The sequence below is a fragment of the Carassius auratus genome, chromosome 37 (assembly GCF_003368295.1).
Source record: "Carassius auratus strain Wakin chromosome 37, ASM336829v1, whole genome shotgun sequence".
Taxonomy (NCBI): domain Eukaryota; kingdom Metazoa; phylum Chordata; class Actinopteri; order Cypriniformes; family Cyprinidae; genus Carassius; species Carassius auratus.
In genome coordinates, this window is record NC_039279.1 from 8,800,596 (window position 1) to 8,818,597 (window position 18,002).

Genomic DNA, 18,002 nt, shown 5'->3' on the forward strand with positions numbered 1-18,002 from the left:
ATATATATAGGACCTGAGATTGTTTTTTTTTTTTTTTTTTTTTTTTTTAATACATTTCTTTTGTGTAAGACTTAAAGTTTATTTTGCTTTATTTAAATGTATTTAAAAATACAAAAGTTGATATTCTGATTATATTTTATTTCCAAGCACATTTTACCAATTCCAAACCACATCAGTCTTAATAACTACAATTAACTTTGTCCATAATCATTTATAAATTATATATAATTGTTTATGAAGGGTGGAAGCGAAAAACACCTTCTATTCAGGTGTGGATAATTAAGCAGGTTTTCTTTTATAGATTAAATGAATCATAAAAGAGATTTAACTCAAGACTGAAAAGTCAAAGATTATTTAATGGCTGTGGGAAGAATGCAATACTAGAAACTGCTAAGTTAAGGCATGACCATTGAAGAGTGAAATGCTCATTGGGTCAGAAAAAACTGCTGGAGAACAAAAGACACATTAACTGCAAAATATTTAAAATTAAAAGTGAAGAATTAGGTGTGAAACCATCAGGAACCCTTTAGTCTCAAGATCCACCATTTTCCAGAACGGGAGTCTCCAGAACTACAAATTGTGAGGTACTCAGGGACTTAGGGTTTTAGTTTCAATACTAATTTCTAGTATTACATTAGTATTGCATCCTTCTTGTGGCCATTTAATAATTTTAGATTTTTAAGTCTGAGTTAAATTTCTTTTTTGGCTCATTTTATCTTTAAAAGAAAACCAATAATTATGTATAATAAATATAATTAATAATTATGTACACCTGAATATAAGGTGTCTTTCACTTCCAACCTTCATAGACAATTATATATCATTTATAAATTATTAAAGACAAAATAAATAGTAGTTATGATTTATGGGATTTGGAATTGGTAAAATGTGCTTAGAGAAACAAAAAATGACAAGAATATCAATTTGCATAATATTTATGCACACACTGTTTTTTCCCACTTGCTCGGTTGATAAAAGGCATTAAAAGCAGACAACTGTAGTGGAAAACATAAATATTTGTTGTTGATTTATTCTGATCGGGTCACTTGAATCAGAATGCCTAAATATTTTTTCATTTTTCAATTGTCTTGTAAATCCATCAGTCATGCTCTATTTGTCTTTTTTAGATTGATGAAAGTGCAGATGCCAGTTTCTTGGGATGGGTGGTTGCTGCATATAGTTTGGGTCAGATGGTGGCCTCACCCCTCTTTGGATTGTGGTCCAATCACAGGCCTCGGCGAGAGCCTCTAGTCTGCTCTATATTCATCAATGTCTCAGCTAACATTTACTACGCCTATGTCTACCTACCTTCCTCATACAACAAAATTCACATGCTTTTGGCTCGGACATTTGTGGGCATTGGAGCAGGTAAACTTATATACACATTTCTCAAAAATAGTGGTCAGTAAGATTTCTTTAGAGAAAGAAATTAATCAATTTATTTAGCAAGGATGCATTAAATTGATCAAAAGTGGCAGTAAACATTGTAACGTTTTGTAATGTTAAAAAAATCTGTTTTTTGACCTTTATATTCATTAAAGAATCCAGAAGTTTCCACAAAATATATCAGCATATTAAAATGATTTCTAAAGGATCATACGATATTGTAAACTGAAGTAATGGCTGCTGAAAATTCAGCTTTGCCATCACTGAAATAAATGGCATTTTAAAATATAATAAAAAAAGAAAACAGTTATTTTTTAAGTAGTTGCAGCATAGGTGAGCATAAGAGACTTCTTTTTTTAAAAAAAATCTTACAGCCCTAAAAATTAAATTAAAATTATGCATTTAGCAGATGCTTTTATCCAAGGCGACTTACAATGCATTCAGGCTATCAATTTTTACAAATCATGTGTTCCCGGGGAATCTAACCCCCAACCTTGATAACGCAATGCTCTACCAATTGAGCTACAGGAACACATTTTAAAGTTATATACTTAAAAAAAAAAGATTAGCAATCTAATATTATGTAATATTCAGAAATAGTTATTGTACAAAACTGTAGCAAATGCAGATGCAATTATTCTTTTATTCATTAATTGAATTTTTAACAGTTATTATCAAGCACAAATTAAAGTACTTTATTTGTTTGCAGTGTTAAGATCCTTTACCCTGTCCTGTAGGTAATGTAGCAGTTGTGAGGTCTTATGTGGCTGGTGCCACTTCCCTGAAGGAGAGAACCAGTGCGATGGCTAATCTGAGCGCTTGTCAAGCTCTCGGCTTTATACTTGGCCCAGGTTTGTGTGCATCCAATAAAATCATGTTAGTTGCAGAATGCATTTGAAGTGAATTTGGTCTGTAAGAACAGTAATTGTTCCCAACTTTTTACGTTAGTGATTTCTTAAATGATTTAATAGGGATCATTAACATTAAAAGATGTTGACTTTATTAATTTCTCAGCTCTGCAGGCCATTTTGTCATTCATTGGAGAAACTGGCGTCAGTGTAAATGTCATCCAGCTTCGGGTTAATATGTACACCGCTCCAGCTCTGTTGGCAGCCTGCTTCGGGGTCATTAACATTCTGCTGGTGATATTAGTCTTGAGGTAATGTTTTAACCTCAGTATTTTGCAGCATTACTCCACAATAGTTATATGAAAGCAAAGAAATACATATACATTTTAGTGTTTTATTTCAGGTCTGACCGAATACATACAAGCAATACATAGAATAAAAATGGTTTCATTTATTTAGGGAGCACTTTGTGGATGACCATGGAAAGCTTATCCGTGCAATTAACTACACCCCAGAAGGTAAAATATTTATTTTACTGTTTAAATACTTAAGGAGTGTACTGTTGCATTACAATGGTGTCTCTGTACAGTCTGCTTTATAATAATTCACATAATAATTCCAATGATTTTACACAGTGCTTTGTCTTTCTGCCTTTAGAGCGAGTGGATGTGGCTCCTGAGGTAGAAGGTGATATCGACCAGATCGCAGTGTTCACATCTAATGTCCTTTTCTTTGTTATTCTCTTCATTTTCGCTGTGTTTGAAACGTAAGTGGTGATACTTTCATCTAGACACATTTTTAAAAGCTTCTCTAATCATATCAAATTGATGTGTATTTTTTGTCGCCTGCAGTATATCTACTCCTCTATCAATGGACATGTTTGCATGGACGAGAAAAGAAGCCGTTTTTTACAACGGTATCATATTGGCTGCCATTGGCTTTGAGTCCATCCTGGTCTTCCTGGTGGTAAAAGTGGTCTCAGCACGGTAAAAAAAAAAAAAGTTTACGATTTGTCATTTGGAATAGCTTCGTTTATGCCATTTTGATTTTGGTCATTGGATTCCCGCCCCCCAAACCCCCCTCCCTCAAACATCAATATTAGTCTAGCAGGAAAAATAGGGTGTCTTGTACCTACTTTTTGTAACCCGATTTTTAATTTTTAACCCGATTTAATTTTTAATGTTGCAGAGGTCAACAAATGTTTGTTTAGCTGCCATCTTGAATTGATGTCAATGCAAGTGGTGAAAAATGCAGATTTTCATAACTCCAGAACCACACATACAAAGACAAAAGAACCCAACCACTATTTACTGGTGAAAAACCGGCAAATGTCACATTTTAGGCTCAAATCAATGTAACTTTTGCTATTTTGGCATGCAAGAATTTCCTGCATTCAGCCAAATGAAACTAGTCTTTTCTCTTAAATCATGTGCAAGGTTGTTAAATTGATGGCAATCACTACAAGTGGCATAGATTGGCAATCTGAACCATCATCAAAACCCTGTTTCACCGAACATCCTTTTTCTCCACCTCACCAAAAGTGACCCCACTGGGGTTTTTTTTTTTTTTCAATATCCTTGCAATGAAAGCATAATCGAAACCAAGCAGGTACATGGGACCATATTTTTCCTGCTAGACTGTATCTGTATTTCTCAACTAAAATATCAACTCATTTATTTTATATATTTTGAAGAAGCCTGAACTTTTAAACCTGCTTTTTTACTTCATTCTGACACATCAACATCTCATTGTAGATGACTAGCCATAAAACCTCTGATTGTTTTAGACTTCCAACAGGTCATCTTAGGAAAACTTTATGTCAGTTCTGCTGTACCCAAGATATATACAATGGATGTTAGCAGTTTTTGAACATGACTTTCTCATTGCTCTCAGATAAAATCAGTTCTGTTTTGGGTTTATTTTCAGGGTAGGAGATCGGCCACTGCTGCTTGGAGGCTTGATTCTCATATTTGCAGGTTTCTTTATCTTGTTGCCATGGGGAAATCAATATCCTAAAATACAGTGGGCAGGTGAGATATCTGACTAACTTGGCAAAGTTTTATTTTATTAAAATAGCTATATACACTACTGTTCAAAAGGGTTTTTAAAGGCACGTGTCTTATTCAGCAAAGATGCATTAAACTAAAAAGTGACAGTAAAGTGACACTTTATTTTAGAGTGTCCTTCTTACATTTACTTACTGTAGTAATAGTAACAGAGAATGATTCATGATTACATGCAACTAACCCTAAACCAAACCCAATTCCTAAACCTAACAATATGGTAAGTATATATATATATATATATATATATATATATATATATATATATATATATATATATATATTACTTGGTACTTCAATGTGTAATAACACTTTAACTGAGGCACCTTAAAATACAGTGGAACCAAGATATATATTTGAAATAAATGCTTATGAATGTTTTTTATGTCTTCTCGCTTCTGCGAAAATTATTAAGCTGAATATTGTTGCTGAAAACTTACCATATATATATATATATATATATATATATATATATATATATATATATATATATAAATATATATATATATATATATATATATATATATTCTCAAAAATGAAAGTTATTTGTATTTTTAATTAAATAAATACATCCTTTGTGAGCATAAGATATTCTTCTAAAAACATACAATCATTTTACCAACCCCATACGTTTGAATGTTAATGAACAGTATATTAAATTTGTGTTTACAAAACTTATAATATCTCCATAAACAGACATTGAGAATAACACTATGCCAACAACCACCCCACCCTCAAACATGTCTCTGGAGCCCACTGGATGCCCGTCTGAACAGACCTGGTGCTTTTTTACCCCTGTAATTCATCTTGCACAGTACATTACCTCTGACATCCTAATTGGAGTGGGTTATCCAACATGCAACGTAATGTCCTACACTTTATACTCCAAGATACTGGGCCCCAAACCACAGGTAAAACACTTCTCTTTTGACATTTTAAATCTCAGATTAAAGTAATATGATGATTAATTAAATCAGTGTTATTTATTCTATTCCCCAATTGCGTGTGAACTCAGGGGGTTTATATGGGCTGGCTGACAGCATCAGGAAGTGGTGCGCGGACCCTCGGGCCTGTGTTCGTCTCTTACGTCTACACCATCCTGGGACCCCGATGGGCTTTCAGTGTTATATGTGGCATAGTACTAGCTGCAGTCGTTCACCTCAGTGCTATGTACAATCGACTCATTGCCTTCTCTGTACGCCATGGAAGGATTAATGACTAGGGATGTTCTCTTTGGTTATTTTTCCTAAGCGATAGTTAACTGTTAACCGACTAGATTATTTTAAATGAGAACTGAATTAAATTAGAAAGGATAAGTGTATGTGACCCGTTAAAATACTAACATTTGTTAAAGCAAACCTTTTTTAATTATTTGGATAAATTACTGAAAGAATAATTAAATGACTTTTTTTGATTGTATTAATCAGTTAAATCTTCTTACGGTCGGTTAACCAGTTAAAATGAGCATCCCTATCAATAATGTCATGACTGACAGGTGCCTCCACCAACTACACAAGGACAAGAGAAATGGGCCTGACTTAAAGATGGAAAACATCATGTATGTTCATTCATAGACAATTGTATAAATTGTTTAGCTTTTTGTGTAGCAAAATCATGATTCTGAAGAGCCTTAAGTGAGTGTACATGTAAATATATAATAACTTTATTATTTCTGAATGTTGAACTACAGTTTCTCTTGTTACAGTACTTAAACTGTGTATTGAACCACTATTGAAGCAGCATTACATGGCTCCACATCATAAAAAAGTGAACAACGGCAGACTCTAAAAAGACCCATGTGAACCGCAGTATTATAAATTATTGGCAGCTTAATGGTTTCTGAAGCATCGCAGATTATGAGGCCTAAGGACTGTGCTGTTGTTTAACACTTTATGATTGTTTTGGTTTTAATAATCTATTTTTAATAACTCAAATTTCTGGTGTTGTAAAACCTTAACAAATGTGTCAGGTGATTTATGTAAATCTACGTTGATGGGACAGGCTTGAAGGCAATGTTGTTGTTTCTTTCTTTTTAATAACACTAAGCTTAAAAAAAACTAGATGCTGAGCATCACATGATTTTGGTTGAATCCATAATTACTGCTGATTATCAACTACAAGACCATTTTAAATTCAAGCCAAATGTGTTTTGCTTGTCAAAGCTCATAGAATTTTAAAGTAGAATATTTCTTGAAAACTGGCAATAAATTGTTTTTGAAAACAGGAAGTATGACATGCTTTCTGAGGCCAATAATTTTTTTAATACATTAATTCTTTTTTAATATATTAAAGATTATATATTTAACAAGATATCTGTTTGTCATTTTTGAAACATACAAAAAAAGGACCCATTACAGTTATACAGTGGTTGTATTCAATGGTTTTATCCACAGATCGTCACTGTTTGAGCCACATAAGCTGGAACAAAGCTTCTTTGAAATGCCACTCCAGACCGTGGATGAGGTTTGTTCAGACAACGTGTCGATTGTACTGAGAAAGTTCTAGTGTAGGATGAGCTTGTGACAAAAACAGGATGCAAAAAGACCACTGTGGCTGTACATACACAGCAACCCTCTTATATACATGTAGGTTTAACACCAGTTAGTCGTTTGACACTTCGTGATCTCACTTTGTGATTATGATGCAATTTTCACCAGCCACAAAACCATCGTTCTTGTAATGCACTGCAAGTAAGATCATGTAACTGATCTTCTCCTCATGTTCATAGTTGTGGATTTTCCAGCAGTGTTTCAACAGGCCTGAAGCACCACGATCCACCACATCCGGCACAATCATTCTGTTTGCAAAATGTGTAAGAGAATTTAATATCAGAGTAGAGTTGAAAAAACACTTTTGAAGTGCCCAGGTTTCAAGTAAGTTTTTTTTTTTGTTTTTTTTTTAAGTTAAATATAATAACCCTGGTTTATAATCACCATTTATTGTATTTCTTAGGACAGGCTCCAAGTTTGTGTTTTTGGCTGCCACAGTTGAAAGTTGAAACAGCCAGTTTGGCTCGTGCCACAATGGTGATCAGGGAGAGCACAGTGACCACATGAGGAACAATGATGCCATGCTGGAGAGAGAATAAGAGCAGAAAGAAAGTGGGGAGAGAGTAAGAAATAAACACAGGAAACAGTTTAAATAAATTCAGATATGCTTACAAGGTTTCACAGACCGTCCACATTCTTGGCCATCCTGTGAGATAAACAGGGAAATGTCATTTAAGATATATTCCTATTCCAGAGACAGACTTAGACAACAGAAATTTCCTTTGATGGGCACATGTCACACTTTGGATGGTGTTTACTGCTGACATACAGTACAGACCAAAAGTTTGGACACACCTTCTCATTCAAAGAGTTTTCTTTATTTTCATGACTATGAAAATAGTAGATTCACACTGAAGGCATCAAGGTCTATTTGAGCAAGAAGGAGAGTGATGGGGTGCTGCGCCAGATGACCTGGCCTCCACAGTCACCGGACCTGAACCCAATCGAGATGGTTTAGGGGTGAGCTGGACCGCAGACAGATGGCAAAAGGGCCAACAAGTGCTAAGCATCTCTCGGGGAACTCCTTCAAGACTGTTGGAAGACCATTTCAGGTGACTACCTCTTGAAGCTCATCAAGAGAATGCCAAGAGTGTGCAAAGCAGTAATCAAAGCAAAAGGTGGCTACTTTGAAGAACCTACAATATGACATATTTTCAGTTGATTCACACTTGTTTGTTATATAATTCCACGTGTTCATAGTTTTGATGCCTTAAGTGTGTGTGGCGAGTGGGGCGGGGCCGAGAGGCGTGGGAACGAGGAGTGAGGCCAGGTGTAGTGATTGAAGATGAGCTGCACCTGCGCCCCACCGCCAGTATCGAGTCCCACGTAGGAGATGGAAGGATATAAAACTCGAGCGACGACCGTGAAGGACGAGAGAGGACCAGGCCTGGGACATTATTTTATGTTTTGGCTTTTATTTGTCTGTTTTGTGTTTATTTTTGAATATTAAAGTGATTTTTGACTGTGCGCCGGTTCCCGCCTCCTTCTTCCCGATGTTTACAAAGGTTATATCGTTACAGTGTGAATCTACAATTTTCATATGAAAATAAAGAAAACTCTTGAGAAGGTGCGTCCAAACTTTTGGTCAGTACTGTAAACTGCAAAATCTGAGAAGGAATGAAAAATATTAGAGGTAATTATTAAACTACCTTGAAGCAGTTAATAAAAGCATTTATAGCAAATTACACTCCAAAATAAAATGATTAAGAGCATGTTTAATCCTCAATGCAATTGAAATATGTATGTTTTTTATTTATTTATATATCTCTTCTGGGTCAAAACAAGCTGTTTGTTTTTTTGTGCACATGTAACTTTCATCCTTTGGTAGATGATATCTTTGGGGCTCAGATTGGTGAATAGTGGAACAGGTGACTTCTTACGGCCTGGCTGTCTTATATAGAGGGTGGTTATCATAATCAACCCGAGAATGAAGAATAACACTGGACTATTAAACCCTGTAAATGTTTTATGATATTTATATTTATGTTTATTTATATTTATTAACATTAACAAAATATTCATATATATATATATATATATATATATATATATATATATATATATATATATATATATATATATATATATAAAATAAATCATGCATGGCTTAGGAAAGAACGCCGTTCCTCATGCCTTTATTCTGATATTTCCAGGTGATTGACATCTGAGAGAAACTGTTGGTTAGCGGCTTCACTAGGCCTCCAAATGGGGGTCTGTTACATTGACTTCCTTGGCTCCTCCCTCCTCACTCAGAAAGCCTTGAGTAAACATGACCGCTTCCTGCACAACAGCGTTATCTTGACTTATCAGAATGTACTACAGTGACCACATTTGACGTCAAAGGACTTTTTGTTTTTTACCTCATCATCAAAAAGGTGATGGTTGAACATATTTATAGCAGCAGAACTCCTCTTGCCCGTTAAACTGCCAGTACCTAAGAGGGCAGAAAAACAAAGAGGTTGATGGCTGCAAAATGCATGTAGTGCAAGTGTCAACGTGCATTTCAGAACAGCTAAATAATAAAGCCACAATCTGCCGCTATTTCCAAAACACTGCAGGTCAGCAAGAGCAGACATAATCCTGTCAGTTATAAAACCACACACACACACGCACACATTTATATGCATATTCAGCAGGCTTTGGCTTGTTAAAAGGGGCTACACAACTTTTTCAACACATTCCACAGATGAACATAAAAGTGCTTGCAGGAGGACGACCAAATGCATACACTTACTCTCTTGTCAGTCTTTTAGGTAACGGTAAGTGATTTTATTGCATATTTCAGTGACAAAGAACACAACTAACTGACGTTTTCATTAAGATATAGACAGTATTAGACTTTTTAAGCACTTCAAGAACTGTGTAACTTGATAATAAGCTGATGTTAATGGATAAGCCTTGTGTTCAGGCTTCTTAAAAAGTGTGATTACATTTCAAATTTTCAGTTCCTTGCTTTGGCTACGCATATATAAATACAACTGTTGGCCTTCATTGTGTTCTAGTAAAGGCTTGCTGAGACATTTTGTGCATTAGCAAGAAATCAGAAGTCATGAGTCAGAAGTCATGTCCTCTGAGAAAAACTAATTTAGAACATTTTGTACTTTTTGCATTTTGCCTTACATTCACTGGATACTGCAACCGTATGAACATTAAAAACTACTGTGATGCTACTGATGTTTCTGCACATATAATGCCATTAGCTCAGAGAACTTGGAGAGATGGCAGAGAAAGACTTTAGGTCTTTATCAGAGGAAATCAGTTCCTTCTGTCTGGTTGCTGAGGCTCGTTCTGGGACACAAGTTATCCAGCCCTTCCCACGCTCTCCAAAACTGATCAGGAGAACTGGAGCCATCTCTCCAAAACCCTTAGAGGTAATGACAGATTTTCTAACCTGCCAGAAAAATACATATAAGAATGCCATGAATATTGTTAAAAGTTGAACATAAAAATGAATAAACTTTAAGACTTGCTTTAATTTTAAAATATTTAGGCTTGGTAAGATTGATATATATACTTTATATATATATATATATACAGTATTGTTCAAAATAATAGCAGTACAATGTGACTAACCAGAATAATCAAGGTTTTTCGTATATTTTTTTATTGCTAAGTGGCAAACAAGTTACCAGTAGGTTCAGTAGATTCTCAGAAAACAAATGAGACCCAGCATTCATGATATGCACGCTCTTAAGGCTGTGCAATTGGGCAATTAGTTGAATTAGTTGAAAGGGGTGTGTTCAAAAAAATAGCAGTGTGGCATTCAATCACTGAGGTCATCAATTTTGTGAAGAAACAGGTGTGAATCAGGTGGCCCCTATTTAAGGATGAAGCCAACACTTGTTGAACATGCATTTGAAAACTGAGGAAAATGGGTCGTTCAAGACATTGTTCAGAAGAACAGCGTACTTTGATTAAAAAGTTGATTAGAGAGGGGAAAACCTATAAAGAGGTGCAAAAAATGATAGGCTGTTCAGCTAAAATGATCTCCAATGCCTTAAAATGGAGAGCAAAACCAGAGAGACGTGGAAGAAAACGGAAGACAACCATCAAAATGGATAGAAGAATAACCAGAATGGCAAAGGCTCAGCCAATGATCACCTCCAGGATGATCAAAGACAGTCTGGAGTTACCTGTAAGTACTGTGACAGTTAGAAGACGTCTGTGTGAAGCTAATCTATTTTCAAGAATCCCCCGCAAAGTCCCTCTGTTAAAAAAAAGGCATGTGCAGAAGAGGTTACAATTTGCCAAAGAACACATCAACTGGCCTAAAGAGAAATGGAGGAACATTATGTGGACTGATGAGAGTAAAATTGTTCTTTTTGGGTCCAAGGGCCACAGGCAGTTTGTGAGACGACCCCCAAACTCTGAATTCAAGCCACAGTACACAGTGAAGACAGTGAAGCATGGAGGTGCAAGCATCATGATATGGGCATGTTTCTCCTACTATGGTGTTGGGCCTATTTATCGCATACCAGGGATCATGGATCAGTTTGCATATGTTAAAATACTTGAAGAGGTCATGTTGCCCTATGCTGAAGAGGACATGCCCTTGAAATGGTTGTTTCAACAAGACAATGACCCAAAACACACTAGTAAACGGGCAAAGTCTTGGTTCCAAACCAACAAAATTAATGTTATGGAGTGGCCAGTCCAATCTCCAGACCTTAATCCAATTGAGAACTTGTGGGGTGATATCAAAAATGCTGTTTCTGAAGCAAAACCAAGAAATGTGAATGAATTGTGGAATGTTGTTAAAGAATCATGGAGTAAATATTAGTTTAGTGATTCACAGGATTGCTAAATCCCAGAAAAAAAAATGTTTGTACAAAATAGTTTTGAGTTTGTACAGTCAAAGGTAGACACTGCTATTTTTTTGAACACACACCTTTCAACTAATTGCCCAATTGCACAGCCTTAAGAGCGTGCATATCATGAATGCTGGGTCTTGTTTGTTTTCTGAGAATCTACTGAACCTACTGGTAACTTGTTTGCCACGTAGCAATAAAAAATATACTAAAAACCTTGATTATTCTGGTTAGTCACATTGTACTGCTATTATTTTGAACAATACTGTATATATATATATATATATTTAAGGATTACTTTTTTTAAGTCTTATGCTCACCAAGGCTGCAGTACATATAAGATCATAATACACTGAAAATAATTATATTGTAAAATGTTATTACAATTTAAATAACTTTTCTATTTCAATAGAGAGTGTCATGAAAAAATAATTCTAATATGCTGATTTGGTGCTCAAGAAACATTTCTTATTGTTATCAATGTTGATAAACGCTTTGCTGCTCAATATTTTTGTGGACAAATATACAAAAATGATAACAGCTTTCAGGGTTCTTTGATGAATAGAACATTCAAAAGAACATAATTTCTTGAATTTTCAAATTTTCGAATTTTGAATTAAATTCCAACCTCAAACCTTTGAGCAGGAGTGTGCAGTAATAAATCAATAATTCAAAAACATAATAATTGTGTAAACAGCTGCCAGTCTGGTTGGAGGACTTGAAGAAGGAGAGGAAAAGAACAGAGTACCATCTGGAGTCTATTAAAAAGCGGCAAGCAAACCTGAATGTAAGCTGATTTGATTTTGAACTGTGATTTATATGACCGGTGGTTGGTTGTGATGGGCTTGGTGGCATCAGCCAAACAAGGAAGTTGATCTGAGGCAAGAACAGTTCCCACATTATCTTCTGAATAACAGTCTCTGATGAATCATTCAAAATAAGACCAAGAAAGAAGACTGAATGTGATAAAGCCTCAACTCTGCTGTAAATTACAAACATTATTAAATAACTAATGAAGCATACATCTCTGCTGAAGACGAGTTCAGAGGCAATGAAGCAGCAGGTACAGGAGTGCTTTGAAGAGCTACTTATGGCTCTGCAGAGGGATGAGAAAGCTGTTCTGGACATGATAGAGCAAGACCGCCGTGAGACCAGCAGTAAACTAAACCGAATTCTTCAAGACTGGAATCAACACCTTGGTCTCCTGCAGAAACACATCAGCACTATTCAGTCAGCTCAACAGAGCTCCGCAGAATCCATGAAGCAGGTAACCATCAAATGAAACGTGTTTTTCATGTCATTGTTATAATCTTGTTGACAAAATCTGTGGATCACATATATTCTCTTCTGCTTGTTCTCTGTTTTCAGCCTTTTCCTGAGGATTTTACGTAAGGCCATGTTTTTAAATTTCACAAATAATGGATATTGTGTTAGGTCTTTAATACAAATGTTTTACAGCAACATGCATTAGTTCTCTTTAATCAGAAGCAAACATGATATACATTACAATGTAATGTGCAAATTACAATGAATAAAGTTAAACATCTATATAACTCCAATGTATCTTATTCAAGTAGCTGTCATAAGAAACTGGACCCAGCTGAAGAGGAGATCAAAATGAATGAGGAAAGGATCCAGAAGCTCATGAAGGTTCTTAGGAACATCTCAAAAGATCTGAAAGCCCAGCTACAACGAAAGAACCTGATGCTGGGTAACACCATTAGCCCCTGAAATCCATCATTTTGATCTGTAGAAATCAAGTTCATGCTAAATATATTCTTATATATTCATACACAAACACACACACACACACACACACACACACACACACACACACACACACACACACACACACACACACATATATATATATATATATATATATATATATATGTGTGTGTGTGTGTGTGTGTGTGTGTACAGTATTGTTCAGAAAAATAGCAGTACAATGTGACTAACCAGAATAATCCAGGTTTTTAGTATATTTTTATTTGCTACGTGACAAACAAGTTACCAGTAGGTGCAGTAGATTCTCAGTAAACAAATAAGACCAGCATTCATGATGTGCATGCTCTTAAGGCTGTGCATTTGGGCAATTAGTTGAATGGGTGTGTTCAAAAAATAGCAGTGTGGCAGTTGTGACGACCCCCAAACTCTGAATTCATGCCACATTACACAGTGAAGACAGTGAAGCATGGAGGTGCAAGCATCATGATATGGGCATGTTTCTCCTACTATGGTGTTGGGCCTATTTATCGCATACCAGGGATCATGGATCAGTTTGCATATATCAAAATACTTGAAGAGGTCATGTTGCCCTATGCTGAAGAGGACATGCTCTTGAAATGGTTGTTTCAACAAGACAATGACCCCAAACACTCTAGTAAATGAACAAAGTCTTGGTTCCAAACCAACAAAATTAATGTTATGGAGTGGCCAGCCCAATCCCGGACCTTAATCCAATCGAACTTGTGGGGTGATATAAAAAATGCTGTTTCTGAAGCAAAACCAAGAAATGTGAATGAATTGTGGAATGTTGTTAAAGAATCATGGAGTGGAATAACAGCTGAGAGGTGCCACAAGTTGGTTGACTCCATGCCACACAGATGTCAAGCAGTTTTAAAAAACGGTGGTCATACAACTAAATATTAGTTTAGTGATTCACAGGATTGCTAAATCCTAGAAACAAAAACGTTTGTACAAAATAGTTTTGAGTTTGTACAGTCAAAGGTAGACACTGCTATTTTTTTGAACACACCCCTTTCAACTAATTGCCCGATTGCACAGCCTTAAGAGCGTGCATATCATGAATGCTGGGTCTTGTTTGTTTTCTGACAATCTACTGAACCTACTGGTAACTTGTTTGCCACGAAGCAATAAAAAATATACTAAAAACCTGGATTATTCTGGTTAGTCACATTGTACTGCTATTATTTTGAACAATACTGTATCATGAAAACCATATATGCACAATGCATCATGGTTTGCACAAAAAATATTTAGCAGCATAACGGTTTTCAAAATGTTTCTTGGGCATTATTCTATATATCATACTGTATTGGAAGGATTAGTTAATGGATAATAAGAAATGTTCTGAATGTGTTGTAAATCAGCTGTTTCTGAATATTCTTGCGTTTTATCTTGACAGACTCCTCTAATGTGGTGTTTGACAAACGGACCTGTCACAAACAGATCAAGGTGACCTCAGAAGGACGGGGCCTGTGCCTTTCCTCAGAGGACTGCAACATTCCAAATGACCCTCAAAGGTTTGATCAGTTATACTGCGCCTTGGGCACTGTTGCTGTTAAATCTGGGCAGCACTACTGGGAGGTAGATGTGCACTGTTGTTCATCGTGGGCTGTGGGCATGGCTTATGGTAGCCTACAGAGGAGAGGTCGGGAAAAAGGTGCCAAGCTTGGACGGAACAGGTGCTCGTGGAGTCTTGAGTTTCAGGATGGGCATCTTACGGCCTGGCACAACGATCGACATGTGGCACTACCAGTCACAGCAGCTCGGGCAGCACCGAACAGAGTAGGGGTGTTTGTTAAATATCAGAAGGGTCGTTTGGTGTTTTATGATGCTGAGACTATGAGAACGCTGCAGGAGTTTTCAGCTGTGTTTGACAGAGCACATCATCAATTCACTGAGCCTCTCTACCCAGCCTTCCGCTTTTTTTCACCCAAAGACAAAGGCCATCATCATATGGAAATCTGCAATCTCAGTCTTTAATTATTGTTAGCAATATTGAAAACGGCTGTGCTGTTAATAAAAAAAAACATTTATTTAAAGAATAAATCTTTGGTAACATTATTTTATAATATTATTGTCACTTTTGATTAATTTATTTGATCCAGTCTTTGAACAGAAGTGTTAATTTCTTTAAAAGACCCCAAACTTTTGTATGGTAATGTATGTTAGACTTCTTAGATACAGGAAATCTCTCTGAGCATCAGTTATTAATACTGCAAGTATACTAACTTGTACCAAAAAAGCAAGGTAAACTTTAAAGAACAGTCTACTGTTCTACCTTATGCAAAACAATGTAAAAATGAAGCGTTCAGATGCAAAAGCCTCTAAGTGCCATCTGAAATGTTCTTCTAAAATTAGCATTTTTATCAGGCTCCTATGTTTAGGTTCAGTAATTTTACTTCAGTGGCAATGTATAGGTCCTTCTCTGTGCTATTAAAGTGAAATAAATTAACATTAATACAGGAGCCTGATAAAAATGCTAATTTTAGATGAAAATTTCAGATGCCACTTAAAGGCTTTTGTGTCTTAACTCTTCAAATATAGTATAGGATTAAACTCCAAATACTCAAAAAGAGTGGCACACCCTCTTAAACAATTTTAATGATATGTGGCTATTTAAGCTTGTATTTGCAAAGAATTATGTTGTATTGTGTTTACCTGTTATCAATAAACAGCAATAAACTCTTCATTGTGGGTGTCTTGGCCTCCATAATTTAGTCACCTTATGTAATCTGTGATTGTGTAAGAGAGAATCATTCAATTGCTAAGTGTTACAAATGTGGAGATACATTACATTGGATATTTTGCCAGTTTTACTACAGGAAAATAACTGGACGCACTTTAAGACTTTTTAAATATATTAAATATATTTTATGAATGATTTTGGTGGGTCTGTTTATCTCCAATAAACAGACATGCCAATATCTTATTTGATGAGTGTAGCATGGATGATTAATTTTTAAAATAAAAGTTATTTACCTAGAGCAATATTACTGATGACTGAAAAGAGGCATCTTGGAGTTGTTCTGGTCTTCTCTGGCAAGTATACTTGCCTTAAAGGTGCTGTAGGGAACTTTTGTAAAAAAAAATATTTTTTACATATTTATTAAACCTGTCATTATGTCCTGACAGTAGAATATGAGATAGATAATCTGTGAAAAAAAATCAAGCTCCTCTGGCTCCTCCCAGTGGTCCTATTGCCATTTGCAGAAAGTCATCCGCTCCTGGTAAAAAATAACCAATCAGAGCTGCGGTCCGAAACTTTGTTTGTGTTCTAAATGTAGAAAAATGTATATAATAAGCGAGTACGCCATGAATCCATTTTCCAAACCGTGTTTTTGGCTTGTCCTGAATCACTAGGGTGCACCTATAATAAGTGTTTATATTCGGACTATTTTAGATTGCTTCGGGGGTACCGCGGCGGAGTAACCCAGTACCTTTTTGATTCTTCATAGACATAAACAGAGAGAAGTAGTTCCGGCTACGATGTTCTTCCGCAAGACGCAAGCAGTTCTGTTTATTAACCTCTAGAGCGTCAAAAGTTCCCTACTGCAGCTTTAAATATCTGATGTATAAATTAAACGAATCAAGTGAATGAAATGCTAAATCTGTTTTTTTTTTCTTTGATTAAGTTTACATTTTTGTTGTATATGCAGATTATGTCTTACATTCTTGTGTTCAGCTGTTTTTTTATTTTTTTTTATTTTTTTTTTACTTTTTATAATTACCTTATAAAGCTTATTTTATTTAATACATCAACTTCTATATGTTCTTGAAAATCCTGTTGCACACAATCTACTATGTAGATTCCATGGTTTAATTTATAAAAATAAGACTTTTATAAATGTAGAATTTTTAGACGTTCATAATATAATGTCAGGCTTTACAGGATATAATATATATTCATCTTATTTTATTCAAACTTACATTTGTTTGTACAATTCTTAGCATTTCATCAAAGAAAACACTGAAAAAATAAACCTGTTAGATTAAAACTGTTAAAATAATAAATACTGTTAGTCCTATTTAACCTTTTCGTCTTCCCACTGAAAAAAGTTGCAATCCTTTCTGTCCCAACAAGCAGAACACGTGTAAAATCTCCTTCCTTTCTCCTCTCCATTGCCAGTTTTCTCGAACAACAGAGCTGGTCCTGAGAAAAACACGTATCGATGATTACATAGTATTCATTATATCTACGAACAAGAAAACAGACATGGCACCAGTTTAAAAGTATAATTGATCTCATACCATGTGGACACCATGGTGCTGTATTACTGCTTTAATTTTGAATAATCACTTACATTCCGCCACCTTACACGACATCATCCTGTATTTTACCCATATTTACCTGAAGCCTTACCTGTGAGAATCAAAACACTCACATGCATAACAGGAGGCTGCCATAGTAGGAAACCAAATATGTCACACACATATTACGACATACACATCAGTCAATTACAAGCTTCTTCTTCTTTTTTTATTGATCTTTAAAAATCATTCAGACATATTTCTCACAAGTGCACATTTTGTAAGTAAAAAAACAAAACAAACATACCTTAAAAGATCAACTCTAACAACTGACTAATTTGCCACATTTTT

At 35.4% G+C, this 18,002-nt stretch overlaps 2 protein-coding genes and 1 pseudogene across 7 annotated transcripts in view; 2 read left to right on the forward strand and 1 right to left on the reverse strand.

Moving 5' to 3' along the window:
* The window catches only part of LOC113056097 (major facilitator superfamily domain-containing protein 8), a 33,878-nt gene extending 27,354 nt beyond the window's left edge, over positions 1-6,524 (forward strand). For both annotated transcript variants that reach the window (XM_026222585.1, XM_026222584.1), the window contains 9 exons: positions 1,128-1,368; positions 2,124-2,237; positions 2,401-2,545; positions 2,694-2,752; positions 2,892-3,000; positions 3,086-3,220; positions 4,161-4,264; positions 4,994-5,208; positions 5,313-6,524. In XM_026222585.1, the coding sequence (XP_026078370.1) occupies positions 1,128-1,368; positions 2,124-2,237; positions 2,401-2,545; positions 2,694-2,752; positions 2,892-3,000; positions 3,086-3,220; positions 4,161-4,264; positions 4,994-5,208; positions 5,313-5,519 (1,329 nt within the window). In that variant the 3' untranslated portion in view covers positions 5,520-6,524. The remainder of the gene's footprint in view (positions 1-1,127; positions 1,369-2,123; positions 2,238-2,400; positions 2,546-2,693; positions 2,753-2,891; positions 3,001-3,085; positions 3,221-4,160; positions 4,265-4,993; positions 5,209-5,312) is intronic.
* Positions 6,525-8,953: 2,429 nt separating this feature from the next.
* LOC113056494 (zinc finger CCHC domain-containing protein 4-like) lies at positions 8,954-16,114 on the reverse strand (annotated as a pseudogene).
* LOC113056098 (tripartite motif-containing protein 14-like) lies at positions 9,466-15,440 on the forward strand. 5 transcript variants are annotated; one of them, XM_026222589.1, is made up of 7 exons: positions 9,466-9,599; positions 10,047-10,217; positions 12,352-12,441; positions 12,691-12,921; positions 13,023-13,042; positions 13,229-13,365; positions 14,803-15,440. In XM_026222589.1, the coding sequence occupies exons 2-7, from the start codon at positions 10,065-10,067 to the stop codon at positions 15,381-15,383; spliced, it is 1,212 nt and encodes a 403-aa protein (XP_026078374.1). In that variant the 5' UTR covers positions 9,466-9,599; positions 10,047-10,064; the 3' UTR covers positions 15,384-15,440. The 5 variants fall into 5 exon arrangements, with proteins under 5 accessions (XP_026078374.1, XP_026078375.1, XP_026078372.1 ...); XM_026222590.1 differs by having other exon boundaries at positions 9,467-9,605; positions 10,009-10,217; positions 13,232-13,365; XM_026222587.1 differs by having other exon boundaries at positions 9,467-9,605.
* Positions 16,115-18,002: the final 1,888 nt, after the last annotated feature.

Coding starts and splice junctions, on each gene's coding strand:
- LOC113056098 (XM_026222589.1), top strand. CDS start 10,065: ATGGCAGAGAAAGACTTTAGGTCTTTATCAGAGGAAATCAGTTCCTTC. Junction 12,442..12,690: donor AGCGGCAAGCAAACCTGAAT/GTAAGCTGATTT, acceptor TCTCTGCTGAAG/ACGAGTTCAGAGGCAATGAA. Junction 13,366..14,802: donor ACGAAAGAACCTGATGCTGG/GTAACACCATTA, acceptor TTATCTTGACAG/ACTCCTCTAATGTGGTGTTT.